The sequence below is a fragment of the Daktulosphaira vitifoliae genome, unplaced genomic scaffold (genome assembly GCF_025091365.1).
Source record: "Daktulosphaira vitifoliae isolate Bord-2020 unplaced genomic scaffold, ASM2509136v1 Scaffold_5, whole genome shotgun sequence".
NCBI lineage: Eukaryota > Metazoa > Arthropoda > Insecta > Hemiptera > Phylloxeridae > Daktulosphaira > Daktulosphaira vitifoliae.
This window is the reverse complement of record NW_026099576.1, coordinates 23153976-23177641: the sequence shown is the minus strand read 5'-3', so window position 1 is coordinate 23177641 and position 23666 is coordinate 23153976. Positions and strand designations below refer to the sequence as shown.

At 27.8% G+C, this 23666-nt stretch overlaps 1 protein-coding gene across 2 annotated transcripts in view; it reads left to right on the top strand.

The window, feature by feature from the left end:
* The window catches only part of LOC126906587 (discoidin domain-containing receptor tyrosine kinase B-like), an 82125-nt gene that overhangs the window by 28994 nt on the left and 29465 nt on the right, over positions 1–23666 (top strand). For both annotated transcript variants that reach the window (XM_050687236.1, XM_050687235.1), the window contains exons 2-3: positions 986–1123; positions 21494–21599. In XM_050687236.1, the coding sequence (XP_050543193.1) occupies positions 1033–1123; positions 21494–21599 (197 nt within the window). In that variant the 5' untranslated portion in view covers positions 986–1032. The remainder of the gene's footprint in view (positions 1–985; positions 1124–21493; positions 21600–23666) is intronic.

The window sequence follows — 23666 nt, the reverse complement described above, 5'->3', positions numbered from 1 at the left end:
TGTAATATTTTTATGACATTTTTTTTTTTTTTTGCATAAATTAATTGAAACTAAATTAATAAATACTTTTATTTTTTTAACAAGCATTTTTTATGGTTTGATAGTATAATTTTATAATTTATTGCTCTGTATCTAAATATTAGAAGGTTTGAATTATTGTTCCTATTATTATTATTTTTAAATACTCTTATTTATTTTTAACTACAAAGAGATTGTTACATTTCGGAATTGATTCATGATTCTTGAGGAGTTTGTGGAATACACTCATAATAGCAACAATGATATAAGACACAGACCTGAAATAGTAATAATACGAACGAATTCTTTTTTCATCGTTTTTATAGTTCGAACAATAGTTATCTCACGTTAATCTTTGCGCGTTTCCAATTTACCCAGACAAAATGTCCCAAGAGAAATTACTCACGATCCGATCAAACTCTCAATAGGTAACGTGTGCGATCGGTTTGCACAGCATGGAGGTTCAATTCTTGTATGTCCTATCATCGTTTCACGTAATATATATATATATATATATATATATATATATATATATTTAACTCGCACTACACAACTTTAGGCTCATCTCTCTGGGATTTGTACAATTTCTATAGCAAGAGTTATACTACTGATGTCAAAATAGCATAATATTAATACATTATACTAGCAGACGCCAATATCAGTAGATAACTACTATGAATTATGATTACACTTATTTGAAACGTTGTGACTAATTGAAAATAAGTGAATTCATTTTTGTCAAATTTATAATTTCACTTTATTTAAGTGGAATTTTTTATAAATTTTATGTTTAATTATTTTATAAACATGTATTTTGTGATATTCAATCACAGGATTGAACGAGATCATTTTTATTCTCTAAAATAGTGATCATAAATTTATTTGAAATATCTTCTAGAGAATAAAATATTATTTTAAATGTTTTATGCAGTATTTTTGATATTAGTTTTATGCGTTTGTTTTGCAGTCGGTTAGCGGATAAAGAAGAGATCCCAAGAATACACCGCAACGGCTATGGAGTGGCGTTGGGGTCATGATTTTTCCATCGCGTTGGCCATATCCGCTGCTTGTTTTATCGGCCAACTGACGCTCGGCTTCCACATAAGTAAGTTATTGTTTTACCTCACCCGCTACAGTTCTATTACATTATTTGCCCTCACCTTCACGGATATCCACAGCACCCTGTGCTCTCACATTGATAGGGTGCACGAGCAACAAACGGTTACTGCTGAGTCCATCTGGTCCCAGCCGTTGACGACGATGGCTGTTCTTATCCCTCTTTCCTTAGGCCTTCCCATATACCACCTAGGTTAATAACGTACAATGGAAATAATAAAAATCTACAGTGAGTCTCTATAATGCGTAGGAGACCCATGAGTTACATATATGTATAATACATACGTATACTGAGCATTGTATCGGCAATACTATTTGGGGTTAGTTAAAGTTTATACGATGTCAGAGAAAAACATTTAGCCATTGCACTGACAGACCAAATGTACGTGTTTACACTATGTATGTAATCTCCCTAGATATAATAATGTCAGTTCACCCCTCCCTCTCAACCCATTGAACTGCTGTGTTAGTGTTTTTAAGTTCGATATAATATATAACTACGATTGAACCCAGTACCTTCTTTTTTGTATTCGAGTTATTTCATTACATAATCGCCTATGTTGCAAAGAAATGTAATATATTATTTATACAGATGCTAGTAAAATATTTGTTTTGTTTTTTTTTTTTTTTATTCAAATAACTTTATAAAATTTACATCTATACAAAATATATGCACAACCGTAAATGGGTTAACAGTTATATTTGTTACAAAAATATTATAACTCTTTTTTTAAAATTTATTTTAAAAATCATTCATAACATAAATAGGTTACAGTTTAATATTTATATCTTTGTGTATATCAGTCTTAAAAATATATGTAATATATTCTTGTGTAATCGAGCATTTACGATATAGTTAAAGCTTTTGGATTTTTTTTTGTAAAAGTATTACCAATATTTTATTGTGTTATTTACAAAACTCAACTGAAATACAAAGTAATTACTATCTAAAAATAGTTGAAATAATGAATTTATTTTCAACATTTATGTTTGTTTTAGTTTGTGTATTTGTTATTAATCTAAATTGTTTGATTTAATTAACTCACAAAATAAAGATAATTTTAAATCAGTTTTGCAAAGCTAACAGAATTTACATAATTAATAAAATAATTGAAAAATTATCATACAATATTTGTGTTCTATAATGAAAGATGTCTAAGTAGTATTTCAATAATTGTTAGCTGTCAATTCGAAATTTAGTGGCAAAGATTTTAGATTTATAAATTTTAGAATCAACTTTATTAGCAATTGTGTATTGAAATTAAATATTTTATTGTATTAAAGATAATTAATTTAATTAAAACTATTTATGATAAAGAATACACTTTAATTTTGCACGTGATTTATACAAATTTAAGAAGGCTATATTTGACAGCCCTCTGCAGTTGTTAAAAATAACTCATTAGTATTCTTTTTAGACGAGAAAAAACATAGAATAGCATATTGAATAATTTAAGAAATGATAAAATAAATGTCCGTTTATTTTAAACAATTGGGTTTCTCAGCAAACATGCACATGAGTACGTATAATCCTTTGAATGTATTTTTTCATAAAGTATAAAATAAAATCTTTGTTTGCAGCGGTTGCTCTAAATGAATCGGTTAGTTATTTAAAATAGACGACAATCGCTCAGAGGATGGAAAATTTTGTATAATAAGCTTATATACCTCTTGGCTTAGGATTAAAATTAGGGTTCTTCAGAAAAGGGTCGCACCGTGTTTTGAGCGGACACGTCATGTGTGAAGTCTCGGCTTGGAACATAATGGATTTTCGCACATGCAAGTCCACAAATGTGTGCGTACACGTACGTACTTTGTTTCATTATCGCCGGGCGGTCTATGAATAATTTAGCTGACTTACCGCCGACAACTATATAGCCAAACTTGTTCGAGTGTCCGCTAATCTGATAGCGCGAAGTACATAAGAGGATTGCGGATTATATACACATCATCTACACGCGTGTTATTGTTAGGGCACGACGGGGACACGTGTAAAAAAGTAAGAGACCGCACAACCTAGTACATTATTATGAACAACATGGGAATCCCTTTATTTTTCATAACGCATACCGAACAAAATGAGTTACATCTAAAGCGGTAATGGATGAAAGAACGTGGAAAGGAAAAATTTGCGTACATTATGCAATCACTTTGTACACCGCGAGTATTTTTTACGCATTCTCCGCATACTTAATGGAGAGAGGCACTAATAAAACAACGAATGGAAAAATAATCCTTTCCGTGGCAGCTGGACGCTGTTCAAAGGCGATTCAGAGTAAAAAAATCCCGTTGCATTAGTGATTTGCTTGTCAGAACTTCGTCATATCGAAGTAACGCAATTAAGTGCACGTTTTCATACAACAATACGAATTATTACATTAAGTCTTACCGAAAACACGTCATATTGGAATTCGTTATGTTTACGCTCAGATAACTGAATTAACCATTCAGCTCCAAAAGACTGACACATGACCCGAAAAACAACCACTGTTGTTCTGCAAAGGGTGTGGGCAGTGACGAAAAGGGACAAAATGCTTTATCTTAATAGTTTTCTGTCACCCTCTAACGTCGTGTCAACTTGCTGATAGTTCTACCCCGAGACCGATCTCCCCTTGACCTCCGAACTTCCGCACTACTTGATACTGAATTTTCCAGCGAGAAGATTATCCAAAGAAAAATCAAGGAAAAAACAAGAACACGGTCCTTCTTAAAACTTTTAATTTTTATGAAGTAATCGAACCGTGCAGATAAAAATAAAAAAAGAGTGCAGATGCCATATTTTATTTCTTAATTAATACGGACATGGATGGATGAACACGGATAAAAAGTACTTTAAAGCTTACTAACCACTATTTTATTTTTACATTTTATCCGTTTAAACTCTTTAGAGATATTTATATAATGTATACTTGGACTAATACTTTTTATTGGATTTTGTCGATGATAATTTTTTTTCTAAACAATAGTTATTTAATAATAAATATTTGTTTTTCATTTTTTTTTTTTACTAAAAATAAAAACAAATATGTTCCTAACTTCATTGGAAAAAAATTATTAAAAATATGTATAACAATTAAATTAAGTACATTTAAAAAAATCAGATCTTATACTTTAGCAATAATAACCTTAAAAAGTTGAAAAGTAGTTTTTGAAAGATTACACGTACACCGTTTAATCTAAAACTTTAAACAAAAGTTGTGAGCTTATTTTTTACCCTAATATTTGTACTTCAAATAAACTTTTATGTATAGTGTTGGTTCAAGAAATCCGTTTGCACATTGTGCTTGTTAACTTCTATATTTGTTCATCTGATTGGCTAACAAACATTCTGACACTTATAGCATTTGATCACAGTTAACGGATTACAAAGTATTGATAAAATCGTGATAGGAAATATAGTTCTATCTCTTAAAAAAATATAAAAGATTATACTTACAAATATTATAATTTGTTCATATATTCAATAAGTAAAACTAATATATTATTAAACTTTATAATTGTACCGAAAAAACGATTTTTTAATCATAGCAATAAATTTAATAAAATTGTGGCGCTTAAAGATATTTTTTTTATTGTGTTCTTATAATTGAACATGAATTAAAATTCTGTATAGTCCTTTCATGATTTTCATGAATATTAATTTTTAATAAATAGATATAACATAGTTAAACTATTGCAAATTTCCAAATTTAATACAACAACTTCGCGTTAAGGAATTTATCTCCATTTTGTGTTAATATATTTTTGTTCATTTTTAATAAAAAATCAAATTAAATTTCAAACAGTTTTTTTTTATTGCCTTACCACAATATTTATCATAAAAGAACTTTGAACATCAAGTTTATAAGAAAATCTCATAGGTACCTGAAAGTCAGTAAAGTATTTATCAAACTTACTCAATAAATATATAATGAAAAGTCTTTCAGACGGATCAAATATTTCTTGGTGTAGTCGTTGATATCAAGTTTAAAAAATAAACGTTAATTCTCAAAAACGGTATCGTTGTTATTTTGTGTGGCTTCCGAGAAACTAAGAGCAATCAAATATTTAACCAGTTCTTTTTGCATAATGGTACAAGGTGCAAATTAAATTTTATTGCTTATTGTTACACCGAGTTAGGTTAAGTATAGATTGTTGACTACATAACGTCCAACATGCACGCTAGCCCGTAATCACTTGTTCGCACCAATGTACAAGCATAAGAAAAAGAAAATGATAGTCGGGCGTGAAGGATTATTTATTGTACCTAGCAATACAACTGAGGAAAACAATTTTTTTACTCTTATATTTTTTCAATTATTGCTTCAATAAAATATACGCCTCTATAGTTTTTCTGATGTTGTTTTTTTGTCATTCTCTTTTATCACCTCAGACACGAATATACTACACCCTTTATAGCTTGTGCCTTCATCCTTTTATTTAGTGTCAAACGATTGTCGGATAAATAATCTCCCTACTTTTTAACAGCAAGTTTGGCTTATCTAAATCGAACATTTTCTATTGTGCTTTCAATAGAATAGTATCAAAAAGTTAGTATAATACTTAAAAATAAAAACTAATAATAATGATAATGGTATTGATGGCTTTAAAAAAATTTAAATTGAAACCTATAGAAATTCATGAACATTTTATTCATTTTCAAAAATATTTAGATAACAATACTAGTTATTTCTCAGTTAATACGGATATATTTTTCAGTCAATTGAACTGAGAGGTGATAAAATATAATATTTCAATAATCAAACATCAGTCAACATTTTTCTTTTAAATTTTGGATAATGGTCCAAAAAACCTATGTCTTTGATATTTATGTCAAATTAATGGTAACACAGTATACATTAAGATAAAAAAGAAAACTAATTATAGTAATTATTTATCCATTTAGTCCAAAAAATCATATAACGTTCAGTAAAAAAGTTTTTTGCATAGAATAAAAAAATATGTATCGTTTGAAACTAAGAAAACTGAAAACTTATTTAATATACTAAAAGGTTAAAAGGAATACAACGCTTTGATAATTCTTCTCTTATGAGTTATACGACGTCTGTCAAATTGTTTCATTTTTTTATAACTTTTTTAAAAATTCACAAATCTCAAAGAAAATTTTATCAGTAATACTAAAGAAAAACGTTTTTAATGTGCATTTAATAAAAAACTAATCGAAACTCTGAGTTCAAGAATTGTTTGACCACAGTAACATACATACAAACATTTTTTCGCATTCAAATTTTGATGGTATTTCGGAACGTCTGAATTCGTTAAATTTACTAGAAATTAAAGCATTTAAAATGTACTTTAAGTTAAAAAAGAAAAACATTTTGAAAACTTTTCTTCTTAATGTATTAGGTATGTAAAGTTAAATTTTGTAAAATTTCTGTAAATGTATATATTTTTTTTCTAGTATTTCTTTATAAACAATCATATTGCAAAGTTTTATGCTTGTGATATTAATAATTTATTTTGATTATTAACATGATGTCTTCAGAAAAAATTTAAAGACATGGATATATTTTTAAATATTATAAATAATAAAACAATCAATGAATGTTGAAATACGTTATACATGATAAATGTGATAAACACATGATAATCAATATCAAATTTCAATTTTTGCTAGATCCCAATTCTTACTTTGCTTGATCCTTACTGTAATAGATTTTTGTTTTATTTTTAGTTTCAAAAATTATAAAATTTACGCGAAGTAACTAGGAGTTATTTAAATTTATCTTGAAGAAAAAATACTACAATTTGTATAGGTTTTAATTTTCAAAGCTCTAGATTTTTATAAAATTTTAAGATTCAAAAAATGTTAATAAATTTCTGAGGACTCAAACATTTGAGTGTAAACTTGAGATAGTTGTGGTAGCATTTTACGAATTTCTCTTCGTATCCTTTGAAGTAATTTCGCAAAAGGCTCACTCGCCTGAAAGTCTCTAACCTAAAAACCAAGGGTCACAAGCATAGTTTGTCAACATTCCTGTATATTGCAAGGCAATTCAAAAGGTTACTGTAATATCATAACATTTACGTAATTTAATACAACCTAAATTATTAATTTTAATTTTTGGTAGATATTGTCACATACCTTAAGTTACTTTTAAAGTTATATATAATTATATAATCTAATTCAAATTTAATAATTTTAATAATTGATTGTTACATTATAATACAGAGTATTCAAAAAGTAAGGAAACGGGTCAATTGTTATAAATAATGAGAACAAAAGAAACCCGTTTACTTACAAACTCTCTATATATAAATGTATGGTGTTATTATATTAAATGGTAGATAATGAAATTCTTAGGTTAAATATTTATTAACAATTGTGATTTAATGTTTACTATGAAATAATATTACTGTTCCTTATTATTATTTCATCTTAATTTTAATTTTTAAGTATTAATATTAAGTAGGCTGTATATAAGGTGAATATGAGAATTTTTTCCACTTAGTTTAATTTTATATACTTTTCGATTTAAGTACTTTTTAGGTACATCTCTTATTTACTATACAAGTGCTCAAATCTAATTTTTTGAGGAAACAATATATACATTTAAATAACTTGTATAAAAGAGAATGACTGCTCGATAACAACTTCATAATACATTATTTTGGAACTTAATAACATTTCTATACCTAAAAAAAAGGAAAAGTTTGGTAAAACATGTCTAATGAAAAAAAAATCATACCTTCGCCACACGTCCAGTTTATATTTTAGAATTTTAATAACTTGTAGTACTAGTCCAAACGTATTTATCAACTTAATTATTATATTAATTTTTTTAATTAGACCATTTTCTATTATATAAACTAGTTTAATATGTATGTTTCTATTTAAAAAAGCACTCAATGATCTATATAGTAAAAGTATATGAAACTAAAGTAGTTAGAAAAAAAAAGTTCAATATTGTTTTTTATTGAAAAAATTCGAGTAGCTAACGTTTAAGAAACCACTTTGCATAACATTGTTTTATAAAATAATATCTCTTTCAATTTAATATCAGTATGAAAGTTAATATTGATCAATTATTATTAATAATTTTCCTCGTGGTATTAAAAAAAGTGAGATATAATTTTGTTTACGAGGTAACTTTTTCATCTCATTTATTTTTTTAACATCATATATTTTTAATGTTTCTAAGTTATAAAGCTGGAATATTTTAGCTGTTTCTATTAATTGCAGTTAGTTTTTAGATTCACCTTATAAGTTTTGAAATAAAAATAAACTTAACCACTTGTTTTTGCATTTTACATCCAGTCACATTTTCGTCACCTTAGACATAGAAGTTTCAACAGTACTTTTAACGTTAGGTTTTGATACTTTTAAAAATACAAAGTTTTTACAGTTGAGGTAATGTTATGACTTGGAATTACATGTTCACTTAAACTGTCAACTTTTTCATACTGTTTTTTACATAATCTGTATTTGGTCGTTTTGTAAAGAGAACTTTATAATAGATTTTTTATCCTGAAGTTATTTTTAAACGTATTAAAATATAAATAGTTTAGAATTTATTAAAAGTCGACAAGTTATGTAAATGAATCATAATTCAATTTCTTTTTTAACGGGTTTTAAATGAAAATTTTGATCATGCAAAAAATAAAATCATATTTTAACACCTAATATTTTTAGTAGGTTATGGTAAGTTAACCAATATTTTTACCTGCCGAGACAAAAATGAAAAATTTACCGCTTTCTGTGGTCTTCATTCTTATATTTCGAATTTCTCAAACTACTTTATATTTTATACGTGCCAACGCATTTTGGGCTGTCTTTTGTTTACGTCCATATAGAAATATGTCACGTACAAATATTTGTTATATCATCTAACCGAGTTTTATACTTTTTTGTGTCATTGAAAACGCCACTTCGCATAAATACACACTACTTGACTCACAATATTTCGTCTCTTTCAACACGATATTAAAATTAAATTACGCTGATATTATTTCAATATGGTATTGTATAAATTTGAGTTTATTTTAAACAAAAAACATGTTATCTACACTTTTATTATTATTATTAAAACATTGTTTGTACTTCTTATTACTCAGCAGGTTGAATAATGGCGCCCTTCGTCTAAATGTAATTCTCCAAAAACTTTAATAAATTCATGTTTTCTCAAAAATATTTTCTTAGACGTAAACGTTACAGTATTAAAAATATAAAAATATTTTTATACTATTAAGTATATTTAGATAAGTGTTGGTTTTGTTAGTATTAATATTTATGATTTTAAAGAACACAATTGATGAGCTATAGTTCCTTCTAATTATAATTTTTTATTAATGAATTTTTTGTAAAATAATTAACTGAGAAACAATTAAGTAAAAGGGATCAAATATAAAATTGGACGATGTAGCAAAGATCTTTGGTTCAATTTGTTTGTTCCGGTTACCCGAGCAATTAGCGTACAAGTGGTATTTGGCAACAGACTTTAAATAGATACTTGAAACTCAACGAGACGCAAGGGGAAATTAAGCGTCCAAAATAACACAAATGTTTGAGTTTAACTTGAACATTTAAAGTGGAGAATAAGCTAGGGACAAAGAAAAAGGTCGTTATTTAATTATCGAGAACGATCAGAATTCCATGTTACACATACATGTGTTCGTCGAGTGTTTGTGTTAACCTAATTTAAAGTCTTAGTCTCCATATTAAATTAATCGTAGTATTTCATCGCGAATTTTCATTGAAGTTTTTAATTCTGATAAAACCTTCCATAAAAAAATAAACCTTCTCAACATTTTCTATATAAGAGCTTTCAAAATTTTAGTTATTCAAGATTTGTACCTCATTTTAGTAATGAGAATTATTTGGACTATTTGCAAATCTGGGCATTTGTCTGTCATATAAGTTTAATGTTCCATAATATATGGCGCAATCAGACATGAGTGGTATTATCTTTGAAAATTGAAGGGATTAAGTGTTCATTGTATGTTTTAATTTCAAATAATAGAACATTTTTCGCAGTTCAATTAGGACTAAATTCTCATATTACTCATACATAAAAAAAATTACGAATTTTTTTTACATTTTTTAACGTTGAATAAAAATTTATGTTTTATGTGGTTCCACACTGATAGAGATTAATTTTTTTTTGTCGTTATTCAAAGGCACTATCTCTAAATCCGGAAGGTTTTACCAAAGTAACTAATTGCAATTGTTACGGGTTACGGATTCCAGTGTTGTAATTAAAGGTCGTTTTCGTAAAAACGACATCCTTTGCTTTTTTTCTGCACTACTTTTGCTCGGCAACCTTTTACGCCCTTGCGGCGGTCCATACTTGTATATTAGTCGTCACGGTCCAGAAACATGCGACTCGCAGAGCCGCTTCCTCAGTTATAGTTTACTGTGCCAGTAATTGGATAAGGGAGACCATTAACCTCCGGATCCTCTGATCCGAATCGTGTATTAGGCGTTAACAATCACACCAAGAGAACACAGGGTTGTCTAGCTTAAGGAAAGCGATACATGATGCCACGTAAGGTACTGATCTACAGATTTTACTAAACTGAAAAACAACCGGGTGGATTGTGTGCGAAACCATACGAGTATAATAGTTATTGGCTTGCTCAAAAAGGTGTAGTAATTATTATTATTGGGGTGTTGTATTTTCCAAAGACTATATCCCTAATTGTTTTAAATTTCGTTGAAATAATCTTGTCCACTTATCAGGACCGACCGTTCGGAAACGGTCGCCATACGTGTAATCGGCCGGTGTCTGTTATTATTTTCATATGTCGTTAAACGGTTTATGTCGAGGGTCCGGCTTAAGCTTCTAAAAACAAACTCGCTACAAAATAATCCCCGTTGTGTTCAGGGGCTAACTGAATGTCCGGCAATTCTCTTATTTTGACAAATCCGAAATTATTTAACGAGTGATATCGTCCGGAGGATGGCTATTTCCCGTTGCTTCGGAGTACGTATTGTATAGGTCTGCACTATGGCAAATACGCCATAACGCCGCCGCTGGCAAAACATATCATTCGTTTACTCCCCTTTTTAACCAACATGCACAGCAAAAGTAGAAAAACGTGTCGAATCTCGATGCCAAGTGTCCGTTAAGAATGCTGATGCACCCCCTTGCCACTCGAATCGGTTTACATTTCGATCGCACGTTTGACCTTTAAGACCGAGTAAAATAGATACGCACACAATAACTAAATAGAAATCGGCGCCAAAACCATAATGTGAACTTCAACCAATATTCTTTACTCTACTGGAGGCAGTAAAATATCTTCTAAAAGTAAAAAATATGTTTCATTTTTTTCCAACCCACCGATTTTACTATAATACTCGGTATATAATATTTTATATACTCGGTAAAAAAAAAAATCGTAAACTTTTATGTTTTGCGGGTAAAAAATTACAAAATCTTTTCACGCGCAATACCTATATGTTATGATTTTATATAATATCATATTTCTAGTAATACAATTATTTGAATCGACTCGTAATGTAAATTTGCTCAAAGTTCCTACTCGACGTACATTTGATTTATGTATAATTAAAATTTATGGCAATGCTCGAGAAACATTTCATTAAAATGCGAAAACCTTAATAAATATAAAATAAACAGTCGTCAATCATCGTACTTTCAAATTCTATAATTCGTTCAAAAGAGTTTCATTTTAATATCGTAATCTTCTTACGTTTAATGATAATTTTTAAGTCTAACTGTAAACGAATATAATTGAAGGATTCAAAACTTTTATCAGAAGATTTTGCAAATAATTATACATGAGCGTTACTCATTGAGTTATCATAAAATTGAAAGTAGAAACTATAAATTGGAATCAATTATTTATTAACACATGTATCACAAAAAAAAAAAAACAAATCATACGTTACACTACCAAGAGCGAAAAATTGATGGAGTTTGTTGGTTTTTTTATTGATTTTTTAAAACTTTGACTTAGCATTAAGTCATAGTTTTAAAAAATCAAAGTAACTCGAAACGATCGCAAAATATTTCATTACTAATAAAAATCAAAAACCTTTCCAATCAATTTTATTACAGTACTACTTTTCATTAAAAATTAATTTTTACAATACGCGTCAATTCAATAATATAAAGGATATTCATAATATCCTTTAAATATTTGTGTTATTTTTACCTCGACTATGATGTAATATTTGGCTGATATCTGAAATTACAAAACCTGAAATATACATTTGACAATATAATAATTAATTTTAGTTCTAATTATGACCTAGAAAATTGCATAGTAAATTAGTATGCGAACATTAAACGTTATTATTGTAAAGGAATGAATGACGAAAATGTATCTATAGTACACCATGTTTAATGGAGTGAAAATAAAATACCTGTGGTGGTATTATATATTATCGTGTGTTGTATACATACGCATTTTCAAAATCGATAAACGTGGCTAATCAGGCTGTTGGGTTAAAGGGAACGTTTGATGAGTTTTCAATTAGTACACTCGATGGTCCGGGTATTTGATGTAGGTTATCGAAATATTTTTCATCACCGAGGCTGTGGGCCAAATGGTCTGCATATAATGCATGTTTCTCTATATTTGTGTGCATCATTTCTCGATGACCGGACACTACTGGAAACCTTATAAATGATTTGAATATAACACATCCATATAATTTTGTAAATCTTGCATGATTACTTTTATTTGAAAACAAAATACTCATTTATTACACAGTTTAGCGAATCTATATTAAAGTCAACATTTATTAGTTCATATTTAATGATCCGTTTATTCTTAATACAATATAAATAAATCGCAGCTATTTTAACTTATAATGAATAGTTTTCAGCTATTTTACAAATTAGTTAAAAAATTATATTAAGAATAGTTTAAAAATTCTACATTACTATTTTTGAGATTTAGCTACAGCTAAACCCAACCACATGTGATAAAACAAAATTGTTTAGACTTTTTTTTTTCACTGTATTATAATATTACAGTACAAAATACACCTAATGATATTTTTGAGTTTCTGGGCAGTTTCAATACGTGTTCATTGTACGAAAATGTGTGCGTCCGAGATTTGAACCAATTGATGAGAGGTAGATGAAAAATTTATATTCAATGCTCGTGTCGGCCCATTTTCCGACAGAAAAGGAGTGAAGGGTTTGAGTAAGTAAGAAAAAAGGTCGCATTGTACTAAAAATAACGGGATGTTTTTCCTATCTTCGCCATCACATTTTACACCACTGTTTCTACCATCGCTTCATCACTGGCATATAGCACAACGTGAGCAATTTCACTAACGTGCCTGGTTTCTTTTGGCTTATATAGAGAAAGATAGTACAGTTTTGGTAAATGGCTGAAAAGCTTGTAGTACTAAACTGCAATGTACACACTTGCCTATATGATGGATAACTTTCCTCCTCTCTTATCGAAAATATTTCATTGTGCCTTCTCCTCTAATACTATTTTCTCTACATATGTGTACCCGTACCGTGACCGATTATTATACGAGCACCCTTGAAACCACTAATGATTGATGTGATTGTGTTGTATAGCTACAACCAAAGTGTATTAGATGAATATATCTAAACTCTACGATACATAGTTTAACGATAATATTAAAATATTTAATAGTTTTTATAACCAATTTTTTCTAAACTTAATGTTTAAAGAAGAAATAATGCTTTCTATAATCACTAAAGTTTAACTTGATCTAACTTTTAATGCTACAGTAAACATGCATACAATTAATTGGGTCCGTTCATTTACAATGGTATGTAAACCCAAAGACAGGATTTATGTAGAAGCTTTTGAAACAAAACGTCGAACATATTAAAACATTACTCCTCACTTACTTTAGTCATGAAAGTTGAGACGGACGTTTTTGTAAAGCGAACGCTCTAACTAATCAAAAATATATGTCAAAGCGATTTCAAAGCTTAGGGGTTTGTTAATCACGGAAGTAGCATTTTCATAAAGGGAACCCTAAATGATTAGGGCTCGACTTCTTTATTATATGTATGTATTTGTATACTGTAAGGCAAAGCAGATTCATTCCTTTTGTCTATTAGAAAGGCGTTTATGATGTGTTGTTTGAGTGTAGTTTATAGGTAAGTACAAACACAACAAATCTAGAAAAAAACTATGTCTTTTGAGCTTTTTGCGCTTAGTGTAGAAATCGAGATAGTTTTCTTAGTAAGGAAAACTGAAGACAACTTATATAGCAATCTATCATCTAGCCGTTGGACCGGCAAATAGACGTGAGTTCTGAAAACCTAAAGTCACTGAATACCGAAAAAATATCACAGGTATTTCTTTTTCTTACTATATTCATCACACTCACTAGCCAATGATTATGCGACCTTTTTGGCACGTAACGAACCTTTATTTAAAGGAGTTCATAGACCATGTACAAAATAAATGCATTAGTCATCACCTTTACGAACTGAAATTTTCCTTTTATAAATTCTTTTTGCCGAACACATCTATTCTCCTATATTGAATGCCTTAGTGGCCTATCACTTAAAGTGTTTTCGGTTGATCGCCTTTCCTTATTGACGATAAATCGTAATAATTTTGAACCGAATAAATAGAAAAATTTAAAAAAGATAAATGGATTGAATTCATCGTCGCGACATCTCAAGCCTGACCAATGAATTTTTAAACAGATTCCATCACCGGTGTGGTGATAAACGATTATTATTTTTTTCCCCGTTTTTAAAGTAACATTAATATTGTCTTCAAATACTAGTGCTTTGGTGTATAAATGATTTTTCATTTCTCAATAGTACGGGCGTGCACGAGAAAAAATATATGACAACTACTTATGTATATGAACACTGTTGCTTTTTACTAACTGACTAATGGACACCGATTTGTCAAGAGAACATTCCACCACTCTTCAGGGGAGATGACTCTTTAACAATGGACCTTTTGAAATATTGCTAACCTCTATTCTTCCCATCCTCCCTATTATCCAAATTCTTATGTCACTAAGAACTTACTGACGCGAAAAGCTCATCGATTTTCCTATTACTTAACCGTTCGAAAACATAATGAAACATGATCAAATCTCTAAAATGCAAATATAAATCATTTAATAATTTAAGTTAAAATTAATAAAAGGAATTATTAAAATATCATAAATTATGTTCTCAAGATGCTATTCAAGTAATATTTATTTATTTTTGTTTAAATAAATTTTTTGACATTCAAATAGTGTTATTTTATCATCTAATAATATTTTAACAGTTATTATTCCTTTTTTTTAATAAAAATTATTGTCATTTAATTGTACATTTATCATCTATTTATTTATATTTTAATAAATAAAATAAAACTTAAAAAATTAGTCATCATTATCTCATGAAAATATTTTATATAAGTCATTAAAAATTATAAATTGTTATTCGAATTTCAAAATATATCAATTTAAGCAAAAAGAAAACATATATTCATCTTTATTATTCTCATCATCGCAATTTTCCTTTGACGTGTAGGCATACTATACTGAAGTAACCGCTATTCAATCATGAGACATGTAGTCGTAAATAAATGCCAGAAAATCCGATGGGCGTTGCTAGTTTAATGTGAAGCTATTTCTCCACATGATGATCGTACGCAATTCACCATAGGTACGTTTGATGTACTTTTTCCGATTACTCCTACCTGTGTATGTGTCTATATATTTTTTTTATTCCACCAACTTTACGTAGATTTTTGATAAAAGCAACTTTTTCATAGTTAACATACTGTAGAAACATGAACCCTCAAAATTATATTTCGAATAGCCCGCATCAGTCTTATAATTTTATACCTTAATATTGATCCATGATAATAAAATATTACAGTATATTTAGATAATATTTTCAAAAAGATATCAAAAAAATTTTAATCTCCTCTCTACTTTAGTCTTGATATATTTACAGTACTCACGAGATTATGTTTTCATATGAACAGAATTAATCCCTGAGACGAGGGAATAATTAAGGGTACCATTCGATAAAAATAAATATTAGCTATGGAACGTTGCATGGTAATAAGTGAAAAATTGTTTTTACAAAAAATTGCCTATTGACAAATGTTAATATGTAAAATATACAGGTGTTCAGTAAGTAAGGAACTTGTTAATTGTTACAAACAACAAGAATAGAAACCCGTTTTCTTACTTATTGAAAACCCTATATTAGTTATAATTGTATATAACCTATAATTCACGTGACACAATGGTTGCGGTAACAAGTTGTGAAAAAGGGTACAATAATTATGACAGACTAGTGACCTCGTAATCGCAATTTGTAAGGCTGCTAGTAAGTCTTCCCCTTATATCGACGAGTTATGGTGTTACCAGTGACACGGTTGATGGCTTTCAGATAAAAGCTATCTGGCCCATTAAATATTCATCCGAACGGCAGCATACTGCAGTAGCATCATCAACGCTACAGCGTTATCGTTGATACGGCATATCATTATGATGATTATTACCCTGTATTATTATTACTATTATTATTGTAGCTATGGTGTGAAAATCAAAACCCAGAAAGAGTTTAATACTCAGTGCGCGGAGAGTGTGAAGGGGTAACAAAGAAGGTGTACAGAAAGATAGACGACGGGATTTGAATTTAAATCACGCAAAAATTTTGTCGCCTCGGCTGAGGTAAAGAACATCAATGCCGAAAATCAGCAACCCCTACCGACCCACGTGTGAGAAAAGCTCGGGGAATTCAGTATGCAAATCCTGAAGATTAATTATTCATAAAGGAAATTAGAATGTAGCTTACAAACGTCTGACAAACTGGCAATGGTAGCACGCTAAACATTTTTCGTTGTTCATACAAACGTCATTTTTCAGAATGTTGTCATTTTTATTCTTTATCTTTTGAATTTCCGTAAGCGACATTTTTGAACAGATGACCTATTAATGGCCCAATCTAAATAAGCTTTATGAAAACTCATTTAAATTATTATCTACATTTATTAACTAGCTGTTTTCGAGTATTTTGTATTAATAATCTATTTCGCCCCATTACTATTTATTCAATACTTCCGTAATGCATTTCTGAATCATTATTAACGCGATGAAGTATATACTATAATGTATTTTTTATCTAGATAAAAACATTCATGGCCTGAGAATAACTTCGTGATATGAAAATGTATCTGTCTGTGTGATCTGAAGGCTCAGTTCTTAATGTTATTATCGTCTATTTACCAGTGGTTGTTTTCTCCAATTTCTCCCTCTATGTTGTATGGTGTTCTGGTTTGGACCTCAGGTTTCTTAAAGTTAAGATATCTAGGTAGTTGAAATGATCCTCGACAGTAACTTATGCAATCACAAGCACTACCTTTGATAGATCCTGCTAGTTTCTCCTAAATGACACCGTCTTCGTTTTTTCATAACAACTGTGAGTCTTGTATGTGTATCTTGTATGTGAACCGCAACATAGACTCAGATAATTTGTCTTCTACAAGAGCGCTTTCCTCAGTCATAACTTATGTATCGTTCACAAATCTTATGATTGTGGAATCTAAAGGGAGTAATTTATTTACAACCGACAACTGTCTAAATTGGATTCTCAAAATAATTATAATTTTCAATGACCTTTTAACTATGAGCTTTAAATAAAACTCCACGCATATAGTATTTTAAAAGGTCAATTCTGAAATGCGAGTACTGGTTACTGTATTTCTAGGTTATATTGTATAACCTATTTAAAAACTATTAAATATAAATTATTAACTCAGGAGTATAATGTTGCTCTAAGTTCACCTACTTACTTTTATAGACACACGCTAAGGTCGTAAATGCAAAATGAAAATGTTTTAAGTACGCAGTTTTATGCTCATAAATATACCGTTAAATAATAAGGGATCCAAATATAAACATAAAACAAAAGCACAAATATAAAAAGCATCATTTACCTTTCCAAAGTATAAAAATGTTTGCTTGTTGGCAAAATTCAATAGTTATTTATAAGTATTGACTTCATATTACTGTTTATATATTTTTTACCAAGCAGAATTTTGCTAACTTTTAAAAAAGAATATTTAAAATAACATTTCATGAATAGTAATATAAATAATATATAGAGTGTACAGTAAGTAAGGAAACAGGTAAATTGTTATGAACAATGAAAACAATAGAAACCCGTTTCCTTACTTACTGAACACGCTATATAATAATAATATAAAATTTTGATTGGTTGTTATAAAATGTGTTGTTTTAATGATATATTATATTGGTTTTCTACAAAGTCATTGAAAAAAACTTCAAATTTTGTTAAGTTATTGGTAGCGTGAAGAGAAATATTGTATTCATTTGAAAATGTTTTAATATTAAGTAAAAAACTTATAAAATAAATAAAGGCCTTGTCGTTTTACCCTTCTTGTCTACAATGAATTATACACAGATGCATATTTTATTTTTATGATATAATTTTACGGCGTTCTCTCTTTCTCTCGATACGTTGTCGTGATTCGAAGAGTATAATGTTTAGTTAAAGAGCACAGCACACCTGATATATACGTATGTATAATCGGACTCTAAACGAGAGTAGGTTTGTGACATGCAACTGGAAACTATGCACGCGAGGTTTCCCTATAAAACTAATTCTCCCTATTTTTGTTGTGTTATTATTGTTGCTATTATGATTATAACACACGATATATATATCATAAACGTGAAAACATGAGACTATATGGAAATATTTGTTAACATTATGCCATGACCAGAAAATAGTTCCACTTTAATTATACAAATATTTTCAAAATTTCTACATGTAACATCTTATATCTTTTTTAATAATCATATTATACATATCATTTTATTTTGATGTTAATATATTCTTCTATGATATGCCTTAGTGTGTACGTTTTAAAATAATGATCACATTCAAAATAAATTTAAAAAATTAAGAGTAGCTGTTTTCAAGGAAAATAATTGGAGGATTACTTTTTAAACAAAAAAATATTTGTTCATACCATTAGCAAATAAAATATATGATATTTTTCATTATAGTTTAATATTAAATTTAATTTTTACTTCTTTAAGAATCAACATCAACTACTATAAACAATACTCTGAAACATGAATAAAAGCAACACTTTTTCATGTATAATAAATATATTAATCAAAATAAAAATATTCTGTAAACATTATTTTATTTCCTAACTGTAAAGTATATCATGGAAAAATAGAAAATTAGTACTATATAAAACATTGAAGTATCATCAGAATTGATAGCATTTGTAATATATATATATATATATATATAAAATATATATTTTGTTTTTTATTCGTTTTCATCGGTTTTCGTATAAGGAATCTATTGACTTATATTGAAATTATAGGTTGGCACACGTTTTATATTTTATACTAAACAATATTTATGCAATTATACAAAGTAAAGTTAACTGTTAAAACAATGGAATATTCTTTAAAACGAGTGGTAGTATAACCACTAATTTTTGAAGAATATTAATAGATATTTTGATATGATATTATAATACCAACTTATTTATAAATTTTCTATTACTTCAAAAATATTAAGTACAAAATTAATTAACTAGTTTTAAGTTTTACCTGAGTAGTTAATTAAAAAGTGAATAAAACTTGTCATTGATGTAATGTATAATAATTCATATGTTTGTACACAGTNTAGTTAATTAAAAAGATAATAAAACTTGTCTTGATGTAATATATAATAATTCATATGTTTGTACAGAGTTTTTTCGTTTTAGCAACAAGTTTTTAAAACATCAAAAATTTAAAAATTTACACTTACGTTTAGGGACGTTTTAAATTGTTTATTTATATTTTGAATCAGATTTTTTTAACATATTTTTTTTAAATACCGTTTTAGTATATCTTTATCTTATTTTATAATTAGTTTAAAACGATTCAACTTCAATACTTTTGTTTTCGAACTTATAAATACAAAAAACACCCACTGGGGAATACTAGAACTGTTTAGAAGTTTGTAAACATTTTTAGAAGACAATTAACATAATTAAAAAAAATTTTTTTGATGTGGGACTTATTATTCAATTGAGATGCTGTGACATTTTAATTACAGTTGCGATCGTTATATTTTTTTAAAATTCTGTTGTTAAAGGAAAAAATTATGATGCTACTGACATAATGTATAACTTTATTTTATTTTTAAATGACATACAAAATTATTTTGCCGTACTATTTTTATCTATTTAACTGATGTATTTTATTTAATATAAACTGTAGTGGCTGTTATCCTCTTTAAGTTTATACACACTTATCATAACTTAAATTTTAATTACGAAGCTTACCATAAAATATTAAACAAATTAAAATATAAAAATATAGTGCAGGAGAAGAGCAGCTCAAATACCATTACCCCTATTAATTTCAAAATTGATGCATTAAATTACTTACATCGAAAACATAGGGGTTTCATGGTTATAATTTCATAATTCGTTAGATTTATTTTGATAAAAACTATGCCTTTGAACAACTATACTTTAAGATACACGAATGTTAAAGGTTCACAACTAAAAACCTACGAAAAATAAATCTTTATTAAATTATATTTTCGTTGTTTTGAAACTCATTTTCGTACGCTTTCGACTGAACCATCTTATTTTAATTATTTAAAGTGCGTTGAATATTTAAAGACCATTCTCGAATAAGTGTCATGACTAATTTTATTTTTGGCAAGTAGCAACATTATAAAAAATTAATCATTAACGTGAAAGTAAATTCCATTCAACATAAAAGCTATTACAGATAATAGGTGTTTTAAAACAGTTTCTTACGAATGAGTTTAATAATTGAAAACATTAAAAAAAGTTACTTGTGATAACTTAATAGTGAAACATTTTAACGTAGAGAAAATAAACATTATAATAAATGTATAAAACTGTTAAGGGAGTTGTAGAATGTATAAAAAATAAAAAATTAAAACTGTATCTGTGGCTTGTATCCAAAAGCTGATCTGACAACTATCAAAAATAATATAATTATTATTTTTATAATTTATTAATTGTAATTTAATAAAAAATATCAAGATACAATGAAATTTAAAATTTGTTTTTTCTATTGTGAAAATTTTCTAAAATTAACATACGATAAACTTTAGAAAAGAAGTCACAGTCATATTAACTGAAAAAAATTAAGAAATGATTTCTGAAGGTATAAAATAATTTTAATTTATTATTGAAATAAAAATGTAATCAATGGTTTTCAATAAAAAATTTTCAATAATTTCATATAGATTAATTACAATTTTTATTATTTACAAGATGTTATGCATTAAATAATATCTTGCCAAAATACTGTGAAATAAGTTTGTTTGATCATTGTATTCGTTGTAATAGTATCAAAAGATGAAATTAATTATCTGTTATAGTTATTTATAATTTTTATTTTCAGAAGAATGCGATGAAGCGTTGGGTATGGAATCCGGTGCTATACCAGACTCAGCAATTACAGCTAGTTCGTCATATAATATACCAAATGTTGGTCCAAGTAACGGAAGGTAAAATATAATACTAAAGTTAATTAATTTTGATTTTTCAGTTTTATTTTAATCTTAAGAAGTTTTAGATTTTATCAGAAATAAAATTAACTCGAAATTAATAAATTACATTTAGTATATATTATACATTTTGATTATGCTGCAATGTTTTAAAGAAATTTTATGCATTTTGCTTGAAATATTCCAATAAAATACTAAGTGTAATAACATTGAATATTTCATTATTCTTTCTGATTTATTTCTGATCTCAAAATTTATACTTGGTTTAACACTGGTACTTTATCTTCTAATAAAAATTTATCGGTTGTACTTATATAAAATAACTTTCATATTTGCCCCCAAAAATCATCAAAATATTATTTAAATACATGGAAATTATATAGAATAAACATTTGTTATCAAATAGAATCAAAATAGTTTTGACAAGAATAAAGTATTCATGTAATAATTGTAAATGCTTTTTACAAACTCAAAATACTAATTACAAAAATATCAATGCTATTAAAAACAACAACCATGTACTGAAATTCAAATGTACAGTAACTTTGGAATTTACATTTTTAGGTAAACTTCAGAGACCTAGAATTTGAATAATAACCTTACCACCATATTTTTTGAATAACCGTAATATTGATTGGCGTATTATGCATCCCAAATTTGCTCTAAATAATCCTATAGACTTATCCATCATACTTGGAGCAATATTTATAACGTTAACTTATCATGCATCATATTTACACGTATTTACGACATTTCAAAATAAATGAGACTTAAGGGATAAAAATAACATAAAAATAAATATTATAAAATTATTCATTTTCAGTGGGCTTACGAAAAATCAATAGTTACCTCATGAAATAATTTATTATTTACTTTACTTAAGATAATAAAAAATATCATTTATTGCATTGAATTTTTCAAAGAATAATAAATTTGGCAATTAATATACAACTTCAATGTTAAATTTCGTTTGTATTAACATTATAAATTGAAAAGATTAATTTTAGAAAATTGTACGATAATGAAGAAACAAATCTACCAATACCAAAAATGAATGGATATTTTTTCATTTAAATTTTTTATCGTAAATAATTTAAAGAAAACAAATAAAATTTGAATTTGAATGGTCTGACTCAAATTTTTAAATCATTTAATAATTGAAAATACATCCGTATTATAACTGTAAAAATAACATGTATATCTGAATCTATAATGTATCTCATATTATCTTTATTGTGCTATGAAATTATTTCTAATTATTTGAGTGCAAAAATATCTTACTAAAGTTTTAAATTCATCCTAATTTTATCGACTAATGGCTCAACTTAATGTCAACTGCATTTGGCCAATATAATTAAAAATTTTACGTTAGTTAAATTTTCATAAGACATGATTATTAAAGTTATCCGGTCGTATAAACTATAGTTTATATTCAAACGCAACCTAAATACTTATTAGACCGATGTTGTAAACGCATAATTACACTACTATGGCCTTTTTTTAAAATATAAACTATGATATCGAAGTGTAGAGTGGTAGTATAAATGTATAAGTAGAGATCTCATCTAACACACTAGCTAGTTTGTATATATATATGAATGTTGCACCTCCAACCGTGTCGCCGTGTTCGCCAATATTCTATAGTTGACCCTNTATATATATATGAATGTTGCACCTCCAACCGTGTCGCCGTGTTCGCCAATATTCTATAGTTGACCCTTCAAAAAGCTTCTTCCCCTTTCCCTGCCATCAATTTACCAATTTGAAGTGACACTTGAAAACTGTACAAACTTCTATTAAATTAAATTAATTTTATAAGAAGTACACACGTGTGCTTTCCCACTATTCATAATATCACTTTATTAAAAATTCAGTTACTACTATACCACATAAGTGGACATTTTACTTATCTTATTATTTTAATAAATTTAACACGATAATGTTTCAAACGTTGTTGTCCTTATATTTTAAACGAAAGCATAAATTTAATTCTTTGTGCATACGAAATTTATTTTATAAATGGCTAATTTAATTAAAAAATCCTAGTGCTTCAATAACAAGTAAAAT